This window comes from Mytilus trossulus, chromosome 5, assembly GCF_036588685.1.
Source record: "Mytilus trossulus isolate FHL-02 chromosome 5, PNRI_Mtr1.1.1.hap1, whole genome shotgun sequence".
NCBI classification, from domain to species: domain Eukaryota; kingdom Metazoa; phylum Mollusca; class Bivalvia; order Mytilida; family Mytilidae; genus Mytilus; species Mytilus trossulus.
The window spans coordinates 14,478,583-14,497,982 of record NC_086377.1 but is presented as its reverse complement, the minus strand read 5'-3'; the positions used below and the strand labels follow the sequence as shown (position 1 = coordinate 14,497,982).

The following is a 19,400-nucleotide window of genomic DNA, read 5'->3' as shown; positions in this document are numbered from 1 at the left end:
AATCATCATTGGGGTATCTAGTTTAACAAATGTGTTGCGTGACCCGGTCAACCAACCAAGATGGCCGCCACGGCTAAAAATAGAACATAGGGGTAAAATGCAGTTTTTGGCTTATAACTCAAAAACCAAAGCATTTAGAGCAAATCTGACAAGGTAAAAATGTTTATCAGGTCAAGATCTATCTGCCCTGAAATTTTCAGATGAATCGGTCAATCGGTTGTTGGGTTGCTGCCCCTGAATTGGTAATTTTGAGGAAATTTTGCTGTTTTTGGTTATTATCTTGAATATTATTATAGTTAGAGATAAACTGTAAACAGCAATAATGTTCAGCAAAGTAAGATCTACAAATAAGTCAACATGACTAAAATGGTCAGTTGATCCGTTTAGGAGTTATTGCCCTTTATAGTCAATTTTTAAACATTTTTCGTAAATTAAAGTAATCTTTTACAAAAATCTTCTCCTCTGAAACTACTTGGCCAAATTAATCCAAACTTAGCCACAATCATCTTTGGGGTATCTAGTTTAAAAAATGTGTGGCGTGACTTGGTCAACCAACCAAGATGGCCGCCATCGCTAAAAATAGAACATAGGGGTAAAATGCAGTTTTTGTCTTATAACTCAAAAACCAAAGCATTTTGAGGAAATCTGACATGGGATAAAAATGTTTATCAGGTCAAGAACTATCTGCCCTGAAATTTTCAGATGAATCGGTCAATCGGTTGTTGGGTTGCTGCCCCTGAATTGGTAATTTTGAGGAAATTTTGCTGTTTTTGGTTATTATCTTGAATATTATTATAGATAGAGATAAATTGTAAACAGCAATAATGTTCAGCAAAGTAAGATCTACAAATAAGTCAACATGACCAAAATGGTCAGTTGACCCCTTTAGGAGTTATTGCCCTTTATAGTCAATCTTTAACCATTTTTCATAAATCTAAGTAATCTTTTACAAAATCTCCACTGAAACTACTAGGCCACAATCATCTTTGGGGTATCTAGTTTGAAAAATGTGTCCGATGACCTGGCCATTCAACCAAGATGGCCGCCACGGCTAAAAATAGAACATAGGGGTAAAATGCAGTTTTTTGCTTATAACTATGAAACCAAAGCATCTAGAGCAAATCTGACAAGAAGATAAATTGTTAATCAAGTCAATATCTATCTGCCCTGAATTTTTCAGATGAATTGGACAACTGGTTGTTGGGTTGCTGCCCTCCAATTGGTTATTTTTAAAGAAATTTTGCCGTTTTTGGTTATCTTGAATATTATTATAGATAGCAATAAACTGTAAACAGCAAATATGTTCAGCAAAGTAAGATCTACAAATAAGTCAACATGACCTAAATGGTCAATTGACCCCTTAAAAAGTTATTGCCCTTTATAGTCAATTTTTAACAATTTTCATTAATTTGGTAAATTTATGTAAATTTTTACCAAATATAGTTCTCTGTTACTAATGGGCAAAGTTCATGATAGATATAATTGTAAGAAGCAAAATCGTTCAGTAAAGTAAGAACTTCAAACACATCACCATCACCAAAATACAATTTTGTCATGAATCCATTTGTGTCCTTTGTTTAATATGCACATAGACCAAGGTGAGCGACACAGACTCTTTAGAGCCTCTAGTTTTGAGAGCCCAGGTGGTCGTTTGGTCTAGCGGGACGGCTGCAGTGCAGACGATTCGGTGTCACGATATCACTGTAGCATGGGTTCGAATCCCGGCGAGGGAAGAACCATAAATTTGCGAAAGCAAATTTACAGATCTAACATTGTTGGGTTGATGTTTAGACGAGTTGTATATATATATGCCCCTTAATTGGAAATAAAACATGTTATGTTCTGTTCTGTCAAAATTTTCAAATCTAAATAATATTCCATGTATTGTTTAGAATAGAGTACGACGACCAATCTTATCTTTAAAAATCTTATAATTTTCTTGAAGTATTTGATTTTGTGGGGATTTCCTATACGTTGTTATATTCTTTGACGCACTGGTATTAAGCTTTATTGATTTTCCTTCGTCAAAACTCGGTAGCTTCCGGTACCCTGACGCTCTAGCCAACAGAATCCGGCATGGCCTCAGAAACAGAAAAGGCACAAACTGCACAACCAGAAGGAGATACAATATTTGGGAAAATTGTTAGGGGTGAAATACCAACTAAATTTATCTATGAGGATGAGCAGGTACACCCAATAAACATAAATAACACCAAATACGGTCTACTTTCGGTTTCTCAATCATGGTGAATCCCATTCACGTTCGTCCCCTTTCTCGTTCGTCCCCTAGTCCAAATAATTATGACGTCTTGAAAAAGACTATTACATTTTTTTGCTTTGATGTTTTACAACAATAATAATCAAATTATGATCCAGCATTATTCAAGTTATCTAAACGGTTAAAACCAAATCTATTTATAAAAACAAACATGATTTTGAACCACATACATGTAGGCCAAACAAAAAAGGTAAATGAGTTTACTTAGTCCTAATGATTATGACGACTGTATAGGCTATTTTTGGAAAGTTTGCTATAGCTTGCTATTGCTACTTTCCATAGCCGTTGGCCTCAAACTTATGGTGACAGATTATCGCCATTTATTCTGATCCGAGATAATTTAGTACTAGTACGTGTTTGAATTCTGATCCTTGGAAGGCTCTTTTGAGTAACTATTCATTTGACTGAAAAGATTACAGCTTTAAAAAAAAAGAATTGAATGTTCACCGACGATTCAGATGAATTTAACTTCATTTTGAACATGGGTATCTCAAACACTACTTCGCGGATCTGCCATACGCTGAAGAGAAAATCACAAGAAATCTACGCAAGATTGCGTCAGTTTCATTCATGAAAATTTCATGAATGAACATTTTCCGCTCTTCTTTTACCTGTTTACTATATGTATGTACGTAAACGTGGTAAAAGCCCGAGAGTATCAAAAAATCGGGAATGACTGATAAAAATGCGAGAACAAGTTGACATTTTGACTGCCAATCGGTCGGATAATTGACAAGTGATAATGGTTTGTTATAACAAAACACAGGTGATAGAATATAAAATACTCCATATAATTAGAATATAAAATACTCCATAATTATATGTCTAATGTCTCATCAATGAACGAGTACAGGTACATTTGTAAATACGGTACCGGCTTTCATAAAAAAAAAAAAAAATGCATTGTATTTGTCTAAACATCGATCAAAAGGTTTTGATGCCAAAAATCATTTGAAAACTTTTAATTCTGTTATTTAAATGCATTCCAATGTGGATATAGGGGCCTTTACTCATTTAGCATGCTCAAGTGGATCAAACTGACAGCAGAAAAAACATTGACCCAACGTCAATTCTTCTTCGGTCTTCATCCAATGCTAGCGATGGCATCATTTGAGTCCCATGGACATGTTCCCTATTTTTAATAAAAGCCTTTAATATATATATCATTTTCTTTACAGTTGTATTGGTTTAAGTTACTGTAACTGTCATATTTATAAGTGAGGATGCAGTACTTTTTGCAAAGAACCAATGCTATGAAAAGGCCCCGATATGAAACATGTGGAACAATTTTAAACAAAAAAACTTACGTGCTTATTTACAAAAAAACAAATATGAAGGACCTAAATCAATAGAAAAATACTAATTCACAGGCCCTTGAAGTTAACATGGTACTTAAAGAAATTAACAGAGCTTTCTTCATGTATATATATTTCTTTATTTTAGATCTGCAGCTTAAGGTTGCAATCATGAGAAAATATCAAAACTTTTTATGATAAACATAAAAAAAGTGATTTTTGATAATTACTGACGAGACGATGGTTTAGTTTAAAACATCAAAGCTGAGATGAAATACATATTTGAAATAATACACGCCTATAACCCTTTGGGAATAATACATAGCTACAGTTGCAAACTTTCCAGAGGTGCTATCCAGCACTTTGATTTTATGAGTCACCATGGGGCCTTCAACAATAAGCAAAGCCCATACCGCATAGTCAGCTATAAAAGGCCCCGATAAGACTATGTAAAACTACCTATCCTATTTTAGAGAGTTGTAAATTATGCCCTTTGCCGTCTTGCGTCATACGGTCATTTAATGCTAGTGTAAGCGTCCATTTGTTAAAATTTTACTCTGATTCACAAAATATCCTTTTTAGTGATTTGTCAGAGTTCTTAAATAATTATCTTTACTACTTTGAAGACTTTATTGTCTTTTTTGGGGGGGGGGGAAATTTATTACCACGATCAGCAGTTGACCTATGTACCATAAGTCATAATTAGAGAAAATAAATTATTAGTACAGAGTGACAAGTTGTGTTACTCTCTTTTGTTTGATAATCAATGCATTTGAATGGGGACACGTAGTTGGAACCCACTTTTCTCCTGGTATAAACCACCCATCAATGTAGACATAAAACCAATACTTGCACCAAATAACCAAGTATAATCAATACTTGTACCAATATATCCAAGTATAACCAATACTTGTACCAAATATCCAAGTATACATATACACTCTGAATATATATATACACACCATAAAAGACTTTGTAAAGTGGATAGTCGCATGACAACTTATATTTAATAAGAAATAAACACAATTCAAACATTATATATCTACACATATATATAATATATAATTCAAACATCAGTATCAATAAAAAAACTCTCCAAATAAAAGCTTGATAAACGTTAACCAGAATTAAAATTTACCAAGAAATTTGACTGCTCTGACAGATTGACGATGTCGTGCTGAATGATTACAAAGGCAATAAAATACCTTGAAAATAATTTTGAAGCGGGAAAACATTACGCCCTCTATACTACATATGATGAAACAACCAGGAAAAATTAATTTTATTCTAATGCACTGCCCGTTTAAACAAATGAAATTATAATTATACTGGGTTTTAAAACAGATGTTCAATTTCTAAACTTTTTCATCTCCAGCTCGTGATGACCTTGTTTTGAAACACTTGACTCAAATAGTCATTTACAGTAAGTAGTCTAAGTGCATTTTTTTTTACCGAATTGGATTGGACTAAATATCGGTAAAATATATTGGAATGTTAATAGCAATTAAATCTTTTTATGGGTATAATGTTTTCTTCAGATTTAGAGAGATCAAACAATCACATCACCATCTACAAACAATAGCTGTGCTCTTTAGATCTTCATTGCAAAACAACTTCTTTTTGGTAAGAAGTTTAAAGATGGCACTCACACTACCTATTCCTATATCTATTGGTTGATTTTTAAAATTCGAATGAAAACCTATTAGAGTCAATTCCACTTAATCGCATACCACTTATTAGCATATTTCAGTCCTGCACACAACCTTTTCCCTTTCATCAAATGTTAAATAAAATTATGCAATTAACACCATTTGAGATAGAATGGTAATGTTTGACATTTTATTACATTGAGGCTTGTGAACATTGTGACTGATTTTAAATCAAAGTCCATCATATCAACTTTATTTGAATAACACATAAGTGAATAGGAAATAATAAGGATAAATAAATAATAATGATGCATTCAAGAAAAATACACAAACCAAATTGCTGTTACCATGGTTACTGCCATCTGGTCAAACATTTGGTCAGTTGTTAACCATGTTATTAACTAAGCAGTTTGCATATCTATCTGGCAATTAACAGAAAGGTTGCTTGTAAGGCTTCATATATTATACACATAACTGGTCAATTTAACATTTGATGATTACCAACATTTTAGGGCCCAAATCAGCATTTTCTTGGTTTTTCGCACCATAACTTTAGTTTAAGTTAATAGAAATCTATGAAATTTTGACACAAGGTTTATGACCACAAAAGAAAGGTTGGGATTGATTTTGGGAGTTTTGGTTTCAACAGTTTAGGAGTTAGGGGCCAATAAAGGGCCCAAATAAGCATTATTCTTGGTTTTCGCACAATAACTTTAGTTTAAGTAAATAGAAATCAATGAAATTTAAACACAATGTTTATGACCACAAAAGGAAGGTTGGTATTGATTTTGGGAGTTTAGGACCCAACAGTTTAGGAATTAGGGGCCAAAAAGGGACCCAAATAAGCATTTTTCTTGGTTTTCGCACCATAACGTTAGTATAAGTAAATAGAAATCTATGAAATTTATACACAAGGTTTATGACCATAAAAGGAAGGTTGGTTTTGATTTTGGGAGTTTTGGTCCCAACAGTTTAGGAAAAAGGGGCCCAAAGGGTCCAAATTTAAACTTTATTTGATTTCATCAAAATTGAATAATTGGGGTTCTTTGATATGCAGAATCTAACTGTGTATGTAGATACTTAACTTTTGGTCCCGTTTTCAAATTGGTCTACATTAAGGTCCAAAGGGTCCAAAATTAAACTTAGTTTGATTTTGACAAAAAATGAATCGGTTGGGTTCTTTGATATGTTGAATCTAAAAATGTACTTAGATTCTTGATTATCGGCCCAGTTTTCAAGTTGGTCCAAATCGGGGTCCAAAATTAAACTTTGTTTGATTTCATCAAAAATTGAATAAATGGGGTTCTTTGATATGCCAAATCTAACTGTGTATGTAGATTCTTCATTTTTGGTCCTGTTTTCAAATTGGTCTACATTAAAGTCCAAAGGGTCCAAAATTAAACTAAGTTTGATTTTAACAAAAATTGAATTCTTGGGCCTCTTTGATATGCTGAATCTAAACATGTACTTAAATTTTTGATTATGAGCCCAGATTTCAAGTTGGTCCAAACCAGAATTAAAATTTACCAAGAAATTTGACTGCTCTGACAGATTGACGATGTCGTGCTGAATGATTACAAAGGCAATAAAATACCTTGAAAATAATTTTGAAGCGGGAAAACATTACGCCCTCTATACTACATATGATGAAACAACCAGGAAAAATTAATTTTATTCTAATGCACTGCCCGTTTAAACAAATGAAATTATAATTATACTGGGTTTTAAAACAGATGTTCAATTTCTAAACTTTTTCATCTCCAGCTCGTGATGACCTTGTTTTGAAACACTTGACTCAAATAGTCATTTACAGTAAGTAGTCTAAGTGCATTTTTTTTTACCGAATTGGATTGGACTAAATATCGGTAAAATATATTGGAATGTTAATAGCAATTAAATCTTTTTATGGGTATAATGTTTTCTTCAGATTTAGAGAGATCAAACAATCACATCACCATCTACAAACAATAGCTGTGCTCTTTAGATCTTCATTGCAAAACAACTTCTTTTTGGTAAGAAGTTTAAAGATGGCACTCACACTACCTATTCCTATATCTATTGGTTGATTTTTAAAATTCGAATGAAAACCTATTAGAGTCAATTCCACTTAATCGCATACCACTTATTAGCATATTTCAGTCCTGCACACAACCTTTTCCCTTTCATCAAATGTTAAATAAAATTATGCAATTAACACCATTTGAGATAGAATGGTAATGTTTGACATTTTATTACATTGAGGCTTGTGAACATTGTGACTGATTTTAAATCAAAGTCCATCATATCAACTTTATTTGAATAACACATAAGTGAATAGGAAATAATAAGGATAAATAAATAATAATGATGCATTCAAGAAAAATACACAAACCAAATTGCTGTTACCATGGTTACTGCCATCTGGTCAAACATTTGGTCAGTTGTTAACCATGTTATTAACTAAGCAGTTTGCATATCTATCTGGCAATTAACAGAAAGGTTGCTTGTAAGGCTTCATATATTATACACATAACTGGTCAATTTAACATTTGATGATTACCAACATTTTAGGGCCCAAATCAGCATTTTCTTGGTTTTTCGCACCATAACTTTAGTTTAAGTTAATAGAAATCTATGAAATTTTGACACAAGGTTTATGACCACAAAAGAAAGGTTGGGATTGATTTTGGGAGTTTTGGTTTCAACAGTTTAGGAGTTAGGGGCCAATAAAGGGCCCAAATAAGCATTATTCTTGGTTTTCGCACAATAACTTTAGTTTAAGTAAATAGAAATCAATGAAATTTAAACACAATGTTTATGACCACAAAAGGAAGGTTGGTATTGATTTTGGGAGTTTAGGACCCAACAGTTTAGGAATTAGGGGCCAAAAAGGGACCCAAATAAGCATTTTTCTTGGTTTTCGCACCATAACGTTAGTATAAGTAAATAGAAATCTATGAAATTTATACACAAGGTTTATGACCATAAAAGGAAGGTTGGTTTTGATTTTGGGAGTTTTGGTCCCAACAGTTTAGGAAAAAGGGGCCCAAAGGGTCCAAATTTAAACTTTATTTGATTTCATCAAAATTGAATAATTGGGGTTCTTTGATATGCAGAATCTAACTGTGTATGTAGATACTTAACTTTTGGTCCCGTTTTCAAATTGGTCTACATTAAGGTCCAAAGGGTCCAAAATTAAACTTAGTTTGATTTTGACAAAAAATGAATCGGTTGGGTTCTTTGATATGTTGAATCTAAAAATGTACTTAGATTCTTGATTATCGGCCCAGTTTTCAAGTTGGTCCAAATCGGGGTCCAAAATTAAACTTTGTTTGATTTCATCAAAAATTGAATAAATGGGGTTCTTTGATATGCCAAATCTAACTGTGTATGTAGATTCTTCATTTTTGGTCCTGTTTTCAAATTGGTCTACATTAAAGTCCAAAGGGTCCAAAATTAAACTAAGTTTGATTTTAACAAAAATTGAATTCTTGGGCCTCTTTGATATGCTGAATCTAAACATGTACTTAAATTTTTGATTATGAGCCCAGATTTCAAGTTGGTCCAAATCAGGATCTAAAATTATTATATTAAGTATTGTGCAATAGCAAGTCTTTTCAATTGCACAGTATTGTGCAATGGCAAGAAATATCTAATTAGACAATATTGTGAAATAGCAAATTTTTATACGACCGCAAATTTTGAAAAAATTTTCGTCGTATATTGCTATCACGTTGGCGTCGTCGTCGTCGTCGTCAGAATACTTTTAGTTTTCGCACTCTAACTTTAGTAAAAGTGAATAGAAATCTATGAAATTTTAACACAAGGTTTATGACCATAAAAGGAAGGCTGGTATTGATTTTGGGAGTTTTGGTCCCAAAATTTTAGGAATTAGGGGCCAAAAAGGGCCCAAATAAGCATTTTCTTGGTTTTCGCACTATAACTTTAGTTTAAGTTAAAAGAAATCTATGAAATTTTGACACAAGGTTTATGACCACAAAAGAAAGGTTGGGATTGATTTTGGGAGTTTTGGTTTCAACAGTTTAGGAATTAGGGGCCAAAAAAGGGTCCAAATAAGCATTATTCTTGGTTTTCGCACAATAACTTTAGTTAAAGTTAAAAGAAATCAATGAAATTTAAACACAATGTTTATGACCACAAAAGGAAGGTTGGTATTGATTTTGGGAGTTTCGTTCCCAACAGTTTAGGAATTAGGGGCCAAAAAGGGACCCAAATAAGCATTTTTCTTGGTTTTCGCACCATAGCGTTAGTATAAGTAAATAGAAATCTATGAAATTTAAACACAAGGTTTATGACTATAAAAGGAAGGTTGGTATTGATTTTGGGAGTTTTGGTCCCAACAGTTAAGGAAAAAGGGGCCCAAGGGTCCAAAATTTAACTTTGTTTTGATTTCATCAAAATTGAATAATTGGGGTTCTTTAATATGCCGAATCTAACTGTGTATGTAGATTCTTAATTTTTGGTCCCGTTTTCAAATTGGTCTACATTAAGGTCCAAAGGGTCCAAAATTAAACTTAGTTTGATTTTAACAAAAATTGAAACCTTGGGGTTCTTTGATATGCTGAATCTAAAAATGTACTTAGATTTTTGATTATTGGCCCAGTTTTCAAGTTGGCCCAAATCAGGATCTAAAATTATTATATTAAGTATTGTGCAATAGCAAGTCTTTTCAATTGCACAGTATTGTGCAATGGCAAGAAATATCTAATTTCACAATATTGTGAAATAGCAAAAAAAAAATTTAATTAAGAGTTATCTTTCTTTGTCCGGTAAAGTAAGCAAGAAATATCTGCAAGAATTTTTTTTAATTGGAGTTATCTTTCTTTGTCCAGAATCAACTTAAATCTTTGTTATATACAATATACAATGTATATTCACTTTTTACTACCAACTGATAAATTTAAATTATCTTTACCATTCAGTGATAACAAGCAGTTTTTTTTACATCTTAATATTTTATGATGTATTTAAATGAGTAGTAATTGTTGCAAACTCCATTAGAATATTTTAATTGAAATTAGTTTTGGAATAAGGGAAAGGGGGATGTGATTAAAAAATTGGGTTCAATTTTTCTCATTTGAAATTTCATAAATAAAAAGAAAATTTCTTCAAACATTTTTTTGAGAGGATTAATATTCAACAGCATAGTGAATTGCTCTAAGAGAAAACAAAAATTTTAAGTTCATTTGAATACATTCATTCTGTGTCAGAAACCTATGCTGTGTCAACTATTTAATCACAATCCAAATTTAGAGCGGAATCCAGCTTGAATGTTGTGTCCATACTTGCCCCAAATGTTCAGGGTTCAACCTCTGCGGTCGTATAAAGCTACGCCCTGCAGAGCATCTGGTTTTTAAATTAGAGTTATCTTTCTTTGTCCAGAATAGTAAGCAAGAAATATCTTATTGCACAATATTGTGCAATAGCAAGATTTTTTTTTAATTGGAGTTATCTTTCTTTGTCCAGAATCAACTTAAATCTTTGTTATATACAATATACAATGTATATTCACTTTTTACTACCAACTGATGAATTTAAATAATCTTTACCATTCAGTGATAACAAGCAGTTTTTTTTACATCTAAATATTTTATGATGTATTTAAATGAGTAGTTATTGTTGCAAACTCCATTAGAATATTTTAATTGAGATTAGTTTTGGAATAAGGGAAAGGGGGATGTGATTAAAAAATTGGGTTCAATTTTTCTCATTTGAAATTTCATAAATAAAAAGAAAATTTCTTCAAACATTTTTTTGAGAGGATTAGTATTCAACAGCATAGTGAATTGCTCTAAGAGAAAACAAACATTTTAAGTTCATTAGAACACATTCATTCTGTGTCAGAAACCTATGCTGTGTCAACTATGTAATCACAATCCAAATTTAGAGCTGAATCCAGCTTGAATGTTGTGTCCATACTTGCCCCAACCTTTCAGGGTTCAACCTCTGCAGTCGAATAAAGCTACGCCCTGCGGAGCATCTGGTTCATTAATGTTCATATGTAACATTGATACAACTTGGTTTAAGCTTCATTTTAGTGAAGATTGCATGTCAACCAAATTTGTAATGGTTTTTTTTTAATTTTGCGAAAAAATGCATATTTTCAACTTTTCTAAAATTGGGATTTTTGCAAAATTATCCTCTTATTGTATTTTTTTCCCTCAATTTACTCTGTTCTCTGTATTTTTTTGCCCAATATTCACTGTCCTGTAAACCTCCATCTAGACCCTCGCCTATGTTGATGTGTTTGCACAGTCAACATTGTATTGATACCAGGACTGCATACATTTCTTACATTATCAAGGACTTGCTTTTATAGAAATTGGACACTTACAAAAAAAAAATGTTAGATGTATCTTATATTTACAACTCAATTATCAAACTTGTATCTTTTCAGTGTGTAGCCTTCAACGACATCAGTGCTCAAGCTCCCACACATTTCCTTGTTATACCAAAGAAACCAATTGTTAAGTTATCTGATGCTGAAGATACTGATGAACAGGTAATTAGAATGTTCATTTGACTTTCAATGTGCTGCCTTTATTGATAAAACAGCAGGAGCTCCAACCCATTTTCTTGTCATTCTTAATAAAATTAATGGTACCAATTTTCTTGCACCAGATGCGCATTTCGACAATACATGTCTCTTCAGTGATGCTCGTGGCCAAAATATTTGAAATCCAAAGCTTATATAAAAGATGAAAAGCTATAATCCAAAAGGTTCAAAAAGTATAGCCAAATCCGTGAAAGGAATCAGAGCTTTGCATGAGGGAGATACATTCCTTAATTTATAATAATTTCTAATATTTTGTAACAGCAAATTTTAATAACACAAAATATCCGTATTATCATGCCAGTCTTACGAAATCAAGGACTGGTCAACAATGGGTCTTCAATGCAGCAATATACAGCCCTAAATCTAGAGGCTGGCTTCGGCTGGCCCCTTAACAATAATGTATTCTCTATCTACGAAATGGACCGACACCACACAATTCCGAAAACATACAAAGATACAGAACAAATGCTTATTGTCCAGTGGTGAATATTGCAGGCATACTTGCATAAATAACTTATCTACAGTAATAACAAGCCTGTCAATACTGAGGTTCTGTTTTTAAACTTTGCTCAGCCAAGGTGTGTTAGACTCTATAAAATCTTGTTGTAAAGTCTTCTTAATGTTAATTACCTTATTGAAACAATCAAATGTGAATGTTAGTTTTAATGTATTTGGTCTGTCAAAATTATATATAGAAAAGAAGATGTGGTATGATTGCAGATGAGACAACTCTCCACAAGAGACAAAATGACATGGAAATTATCACAACTATAGGTCACTGTATAGCCTTCTACAATGAGTTTTAGCCCTGACCACACAGTCAGTTATAAAAGGCCCTGAAATGACTAAAGTAAAACAATTAAAAAATGACTAAAGTAAAACAATTAAAAAATGACAAAAGTAAAACAATTAAAAAATGACTAAAGTAAAACAATTAAAAAATGACTAAAGTAAAACAATTAAAAAATGACTAAAGTAAAACAATTAAAAAATGACTAAAGTAAAACAATTAAAAAATGACAAAAGTAAAACAATTAAAAAATGACAAAAGTAAAACAACTAAAAAATGACAAAAGTAAAACAATTAAAAAATGATTAAAGTAAAACAATTAAAAAATGACAAAAGGAAAACAATTAAAAAATGACTAAAGTAAAACAATTAAAAAATGACTAAAGTAAAACTATTAAAAAATTACTAAAGTAAAACAATTAAAAAATGACTAAAGTAAAACAATTAAAATGAGAAAACTAATGCATGTTTTTTTTTATTATTTCAGCTACTTGGACATTTATTGGTAGTTGCTAGGAAGGTTGCTAAGGATGTAGGATTAGCTGATGGATTTAGAGTAACCATTAACGACGGAGTCAAGGGAGGTCAATCTGTTTACCATCTACACGTCCATGTCATGGGTGGTCGTCAAATGGGATGGCCTCCAGGATAAATTCAATCATCTTTCATTTTCCCTCAAATGGACAAGACAGTAGAAAGATAGTTGATCAAACTGAATTTCCACATGTTTGGAAATTTTATGAATACTTTTATTTAGTGCTCTATCATGTCTGTACAATATTTATAATGTGGCTTTTTGATGCAATATTTATCTACATGCTCTATAAAAATCTAAACATACACTTTTTATTTCTTTGTTTTTATATAAATCTCGCAAGCATCAGCAGCACTATGGTTATTTAGCAAATATTACCCTAAATGTATACTTTTTGGGCTCATCTGACCTGATCAGGTGATTCAATGTATTTGATCAAACATGGCTGATGTGTCTGAAAGTAGAATATATAAGAAAATCAGTTACAGCAAAACTAACATATGATCAACAGTTCAACATGTTCAAGTTTATCTTCTTTGAAAATTTTAGAAAAATTTAACAACCCATTTTTAGCTTACCTTTCCCGAAAGACCAAGAGAAATGTTCTCATTACATGGTGGGTGGCATCAAAAACTTTTACAAAAACTTCTTCAAAAAATAGATTTGCCAGTTTAATACAACCTTTGGCAAAATCATTATTGAGTTGGGTATAAATATTTAGTTTTTAAAATGTGTCTGATAAAACCAGCATGGCATCATTGGTAAACTTCAAGTGAAGTTTTGTCTATTATCTTGAAAACCTCTGAAAAGAGAAAAATATGTTAGGAGCAAACATTTTCAAAATAATGAGATTATTAACCTACATCAAATCTGTTTAGAGGAAATTTGGTATGAGTTAATTTCCATGGCCATAAATGGCTAAAATTTGTTCATTTTAATCAAAGGCTAAGTGAGCTATCGCCATTACTTGGCATCTGTCATTGTGAACTTATCCTCTGATACCACAGAACCAATTTCTACCAAACAAGGAGTTTATGATCCTTATGGTAACAGGTGTAAAGCTTATGTTTTTATTCCAGTCAGATAACAAAGATCGCATCTATGGCTTCAATAGAACAAGCAGGTAAAACACAGCTTTTTGCATATTTCTTAAAATCCTTATGCATTTGGAGCAACAATGAGATTGAGGTGTGTTGGGAAAAAATTTATCAACGGGTCAAATTACTTTTGTTTGTGTTTTTGTCAAGCCTTCGACTTTAGTCGAAAAAGCGAGACTACACAATCCTACATTCCGTTGTCGTCGGCGGCGTCAACAAATATTCACTCTGTGGTTAAAGTTTTTGAAATTTTAATAACTTTCTTACACAATACTGGATTTCTACCAAACTTGGACAGAAGCTTGTTTATGATCATAAGATAGTATCCAGAAATAAATTTTGTAAAAAATAAAATTCTCTTTTTTCCGTATTTTACTTTTAAATGGGCTTAGTTTTTCTGAGGGGAAACATTTTACATTCACTCTGTGGTTAAATTTTTTTTAAATTTTAATAACTTTCTTAAACTATACTGGGTTTGTACCAAACTTGGACAGAATCTAATTAATGCATGATCACAAGATAGTATCTAGATTTAAATTTTGTAAAAAGATAACTCCATTTTTTCTGTATTTTACTTTTGAATGGACTTAGATTTTCTTCCAGTTAACATTACATACAGTCTGCAGTTAAAAGTTTTCAAAACATTTATTAGATTCATTAACTATCCTAGATTTTTACCAAACTTGGAAAGAAGCTTCTTACAATCATAAGATAATATCGAAAGGAATAATTTTATTGATTTTTCCTCATTTTTGTTGAGCCTGCGATTTACAGCAAAAGTAGGCAAGACACTGGGTTCCGTGGAACCCTTACAAATTTTTTCTAGAAAATATTCTAAACAGACATTAACTTCGGACAAATATATTTTGTAAATAAGTCAATATAACTGAAAATATAAATCAAACCTTTGTAGGAGATATAGGTTTTGAAATACAATTTTAAAAGTTATATATTTATAAAGAAGGTGGAAGACCAGGATGCTTTATACTTTGTAAATGCTAGTAGATGCCTTATGTTACGAAGTTTCTGTCTGTCACATGTCCACTTTCCTTGACCTCATTTTCGTGGTTCAGTGACTACTTGAAAAAAGTTGAGATTTTTTATATTGTTAATTACTCTCTTGTTATGAGTAGTATGATAACTATATTAAGTATATTCTTACATTGCAAGGTCCTTGAAGTTGTGTCTGTCAGACAGTTTTTATTTGACCTCCACCTCATTTCATGGATCAGTAGACAAGGTTAAGTGTTGGTGGTCAAGTCCATATCTCCGATACTATAATCAATAGCTCTTGTACAATTGGTGTATATAAGGGTTGTGAGGTGCACATGTCCAACTGGCAGGTGTCATCTGACCTTGATCTCATTACATGTTTCAGGAATATGGTATGTCTACCAAAAAGTCCCTTTCTATATATTTTGGCTTTTGTTTTATAGCAGTTCAGTGATTCTTTTTTCTGTTGTTTGACTTTTAAAGTTGGTGTGTTTGAGGAGGGGCCACATTCCCTAAGTATTAGTTTGTGTCCCAAATTTGCTTTCGCTTAATCGGTTTATGACTATTGGACAGCGGTATACTTTTGTTTCCTTTATCTGTGTCTTTGATGTTTATGTTACATGAATGTTTTGCTTTGTATCGATCTGATGCGTCAAATCCTTTTCAGCTGATTTGTGTAGTTTTTTTCTTCTTGTTGTGAAACCAAATTATTGCGATAAGGATTGGAAGACCGCTAACATGTCAACCCCCTCATAATATGTTGCAGTCAAACGTTCAAACGGCTCCTATATACAAATGTGACGAATTTCAAATGAAAACAAGAGTGCACACGCTGAAATGTCTCGCCTTCTTTACTAACCATTGATATTATGTTGATAGTCCTAAGTATAAAGCTTTATTACAACTGTCACATCAACTTAACATTAACCAAGATAACTAAGAGATAACTAAACAAAGACCAATGAACCATGAAAATGAGGTCAAGGTCAGATAAACCATGCCAGGCAGACATGTACAGCTAACAATGCTTCCATACAACAAATATAGTTGACCTATTACTTATAGTTTAAGAAAAATAGACTAAAACACAAAAACTTTACACTGAGCTATGAACCGTGAAAATGAGGTCAAGGTCAAATAAAACCTGTACGAATGACATATAGATCATAAAATATTTCCATACACCAAATATTGTTGACCTATGGCATATAATATTTGATAAAAAGACCAAAACTCAAAAACTTAGCTTTGACCACTGAACCATGAAAATGAGGTCAAGGTCAGATGACATTAGTTCGCTAAACATGTACACCTTACAATCGTTCCATACAACAAATTAAGTAGACCTATTGCATACAGAAAGAGAAAAACAGACAAAAACACAAAAACTTAACTATAACCACTTAACCATGAAAAGGAGGTCAAGGTCATATGACACCTGCCAGTTGGACATGTACACCTTACAGTCCTTCCATACACCAAGTATCCTAGCCCTATCGCTTATAGTATCTGAGATATGGACTTGACCACCAAAACTTAACCTTGTTCAATGATCCATGAAATGAGGTCGAGGTCAAGTGAAAACTGTCTGACGGCACGAGGACCTTGCAAGGCACGCACATACCAAATATAGTTATCCTATTACTTATAATAAGAGAGAATTCAACATTACAAAAAATCTAAACTTTTTTTTCAAGTGGTCACTGAACCATGAAAATGAGGTCAAGGACAGTGGACATGTGACTGACGGAAACTTCGTAACATGAGGCATCTATATACAAAGTATGAAGCATCCAGGTCTTCCACCTTCTAAAATATAAAGCTTTTAAGAAGTTAGCTAACACCGCAGCCGCCGCCGCCGGATCACTATCCCTATGTCGAGCTTTCTGCAACAAAAGTTGCAGGCTCGACAAAAACCTTTCACTTGAATAATTTGGGGTATTTGCTTGAACTCATTATTTCTCCAATACAAACAGTGGAAAAATATGCAAATCGTGTCACTATAATTTGAGAAAAAAAATGGACCTCTGTTAATCTATACCTTATATCTTGGTGAAAATAAGGTGAAATGATAAAATTAATGGAATCAACTTAACTGCACCAGATAAAATGTCTCTTCATTTATAACATAAAAAAAATAGATTTAGATAAGTTATTATGCCCTTATCATTGAGAAACAACTAATTATTCCCAGGTTGGTTATATCCATTTAGTTGACAAATGGGATGAATATTGACTGCTATAGAATTTCATGTTGTCATCTCTCTTTTTTTTCCTCATTTTTTTGTTGTGAATTTTGTAAATGATGATTTCACGTTTACCTTTTTTAGTGCAATTGCGATAATGGCTGATCAGGAGAAAAAAATTGAAGACTTAAAACAACTAGGCATAAAATTCGACGAAGAAGATGTTCTTTTATGGTGTGTTCATCTTGACCTCTCTAATTTTCCGGTTATAGACAATACACTTTTGCGTGATACCAATCTGTTGTTTCTAAAAAACGGTAACTAAAAAAGTAGGAGCAAAATGGTCCTGGTATGAAAGCAGTGATCTATTTTTGAGAGAATGTAAAATTCATAAAAAGGAAGATGCCAACAAACACATTCGAAATACCTTGGAACGTGGCTATATAAAACACATTACTAACACAGACAAAGGATTTAAAGCAGTATTTGAAGAACCAGATGAACAAAGATGCTTAGTAGTTTTCTTTGATGGGATGGATGCATTATCTACGCATATCCTGTGAATTAACAAAACTATGATACAAATGAGTATTAGAAAAAATATTTTCGAACGGTTTTACAAAATGTAAATTTTGTTATTATTTTTGCGACTCCTATTGCTATATCTTGAGTGGAAGAACTCGTACTTCGCTATGTGTAACGATTTGTATACTAGTATTGAATAATAAATAAAAAAACTTTCTAAGGTTCATTCTACCGTAGACATTTCTTTATTTTCTTTCATCAGGAATGCTCAAAGCCGAATATTTGAAAGTCAAAGATTTATAAGAACCGAAACAGTTGAAGAGCTTTAAAACAAAAAAATGTTTAAGTTTGAACTTGTAGGGAATTGTAGGATACAAAATACAACTTAAATTTGATTTAGGGAATATGAATTATCACTGAACTAGTATATAGTTGTTTAGGGGCCAGCTGAAGGACACATCCGGGTGCGGGAATTTTTCGCTGCATTGGAGACCTATTGGTGACCATCTGCTGTTTTCAGTTCTTTGGTCAGGTTGTTGTCTCTTTGACACATTCCCCATTTCCATGTTGAAATTTTTAGCTCACCTTCCCAAAAGGGCCAAGTGAGCTTTTCTCATCACTTGGCGTCCATCGTCGTCCGTCGTTTTTAACTTTTTCAAAAATCTTATATGTTGAAACAACTGGGCCAAATTTAACCAAAGTTAGCCACAATAATCAGAAGCTAAAAATAGAACATAGGGGTGAAATGTAGATTTTGGCTTATATCTCTCAAACCAAAGCATTTAGAGCAAATCTGACAGCGGTAAAATTGTGTATCAGGTCCAGATGTATCTGTCCGGAATATGTCAGATGAATCGAACCCGTTGTTGGGTTGCTGTCCCAGAATTAGTAATTTTAAGGAAATTTTGCCGTTTTTGGTCATTATCTTGAATATTATTACAGATATATATAAAGTGTAAGCCGCAATAATGTTCAACAGAGTAAGATCTACATAAAAGTCAACATGACCAAAATGCCAGTTGACCCCTTAAGGAGTTATTGCCCTGTATAGTAATCTTTTGTCAATTTTTCGTAAATTTTTATTATCTTGTACAAAAATCTTCTCTTCAGAACCTACTAGGACATATTTAACAAAACTTGTCCTCAAGCATCATAAGGGTATTTAGTTTAAAAAAAAATGTGTCTGATGACCCTGTCTGAGAACAAAGATGGCCGACATGGCTAAAATAGTACATAGGGTAAAATGCAGTTTTTGGCTAAAATCCTAAAAACCAAAGCATTTAAGGCAAATCTGACGTGATAAATTTGTTCGTTAGGTCGAAGTCTATCTGCGCTGATATTTTCAGACCAATAAGGCAACCTGTTATTGGGTTGCTGCCCCTGAATTGGTATTTTTCAGAAATTTTTTGCAGCTTGTGGTTATTATCTTGAATAGTATAGATAGAGATAAACTGAAAACAGCAATATTGTACAGAAAAGTAACCCCTATAAATAAG

The 19,400-nt window shown here is 32.6% G+C and overlaps 1 protein-coding gene across 1 annotated transcript; it reads left to right on the top strand.

Annotated features, from left to right (window-relative positions):
• Window positions 1-2,011: 2,011 nt before the first annotated feature.
• Window positions 2,012-13,413, top strand: LOC134719432 (adenosine 5'-monophosphoramidase HINT1-like). Its single transcript, XM_063582432.1, has 3 exons — window positions 2,012-2,187; window positions 11,620-11,724; window positions 13,056-13,413. Exons 1-3 carry the CDS (start codon window positions 2,077-2,079, stop codon window positions 13,218-13,220), a joined length of 381 nt encoding a protein of 126 aa, XP_063438502.1. The 5' UTR covers window positions 2,012-2,076; the 3' UTR covers window positions 13,221-13,413.
• Window positions 13,414-19,400: the final 5,987 nt, after the last annotated feature.

Excerpts from the sequence above, each read along its gene's own strand:
- LOC134719432 (XM_063582432.1), top strand. The coding sequence starts at position 2,077 with ATGGCCTCAGAAACAGAAAAGGCACAAACTGCACAACCAGAAGGAGAT. Across the intron at positions 2,188-11,619 it reads TTATCTATGAGGATGAGCAG|TGTGTAGCCTTCAACGACAT; the intron begins GTACACCCAATA and ends GTATCTTTTCAG. Across the intron at positions 11,725-13,055 it reads CTGAAGATACTGATGAACAG|CTACTTGGACATTTATTGGT; the intron begins GTAATTAGAATG and ends TTATTATTTCAG.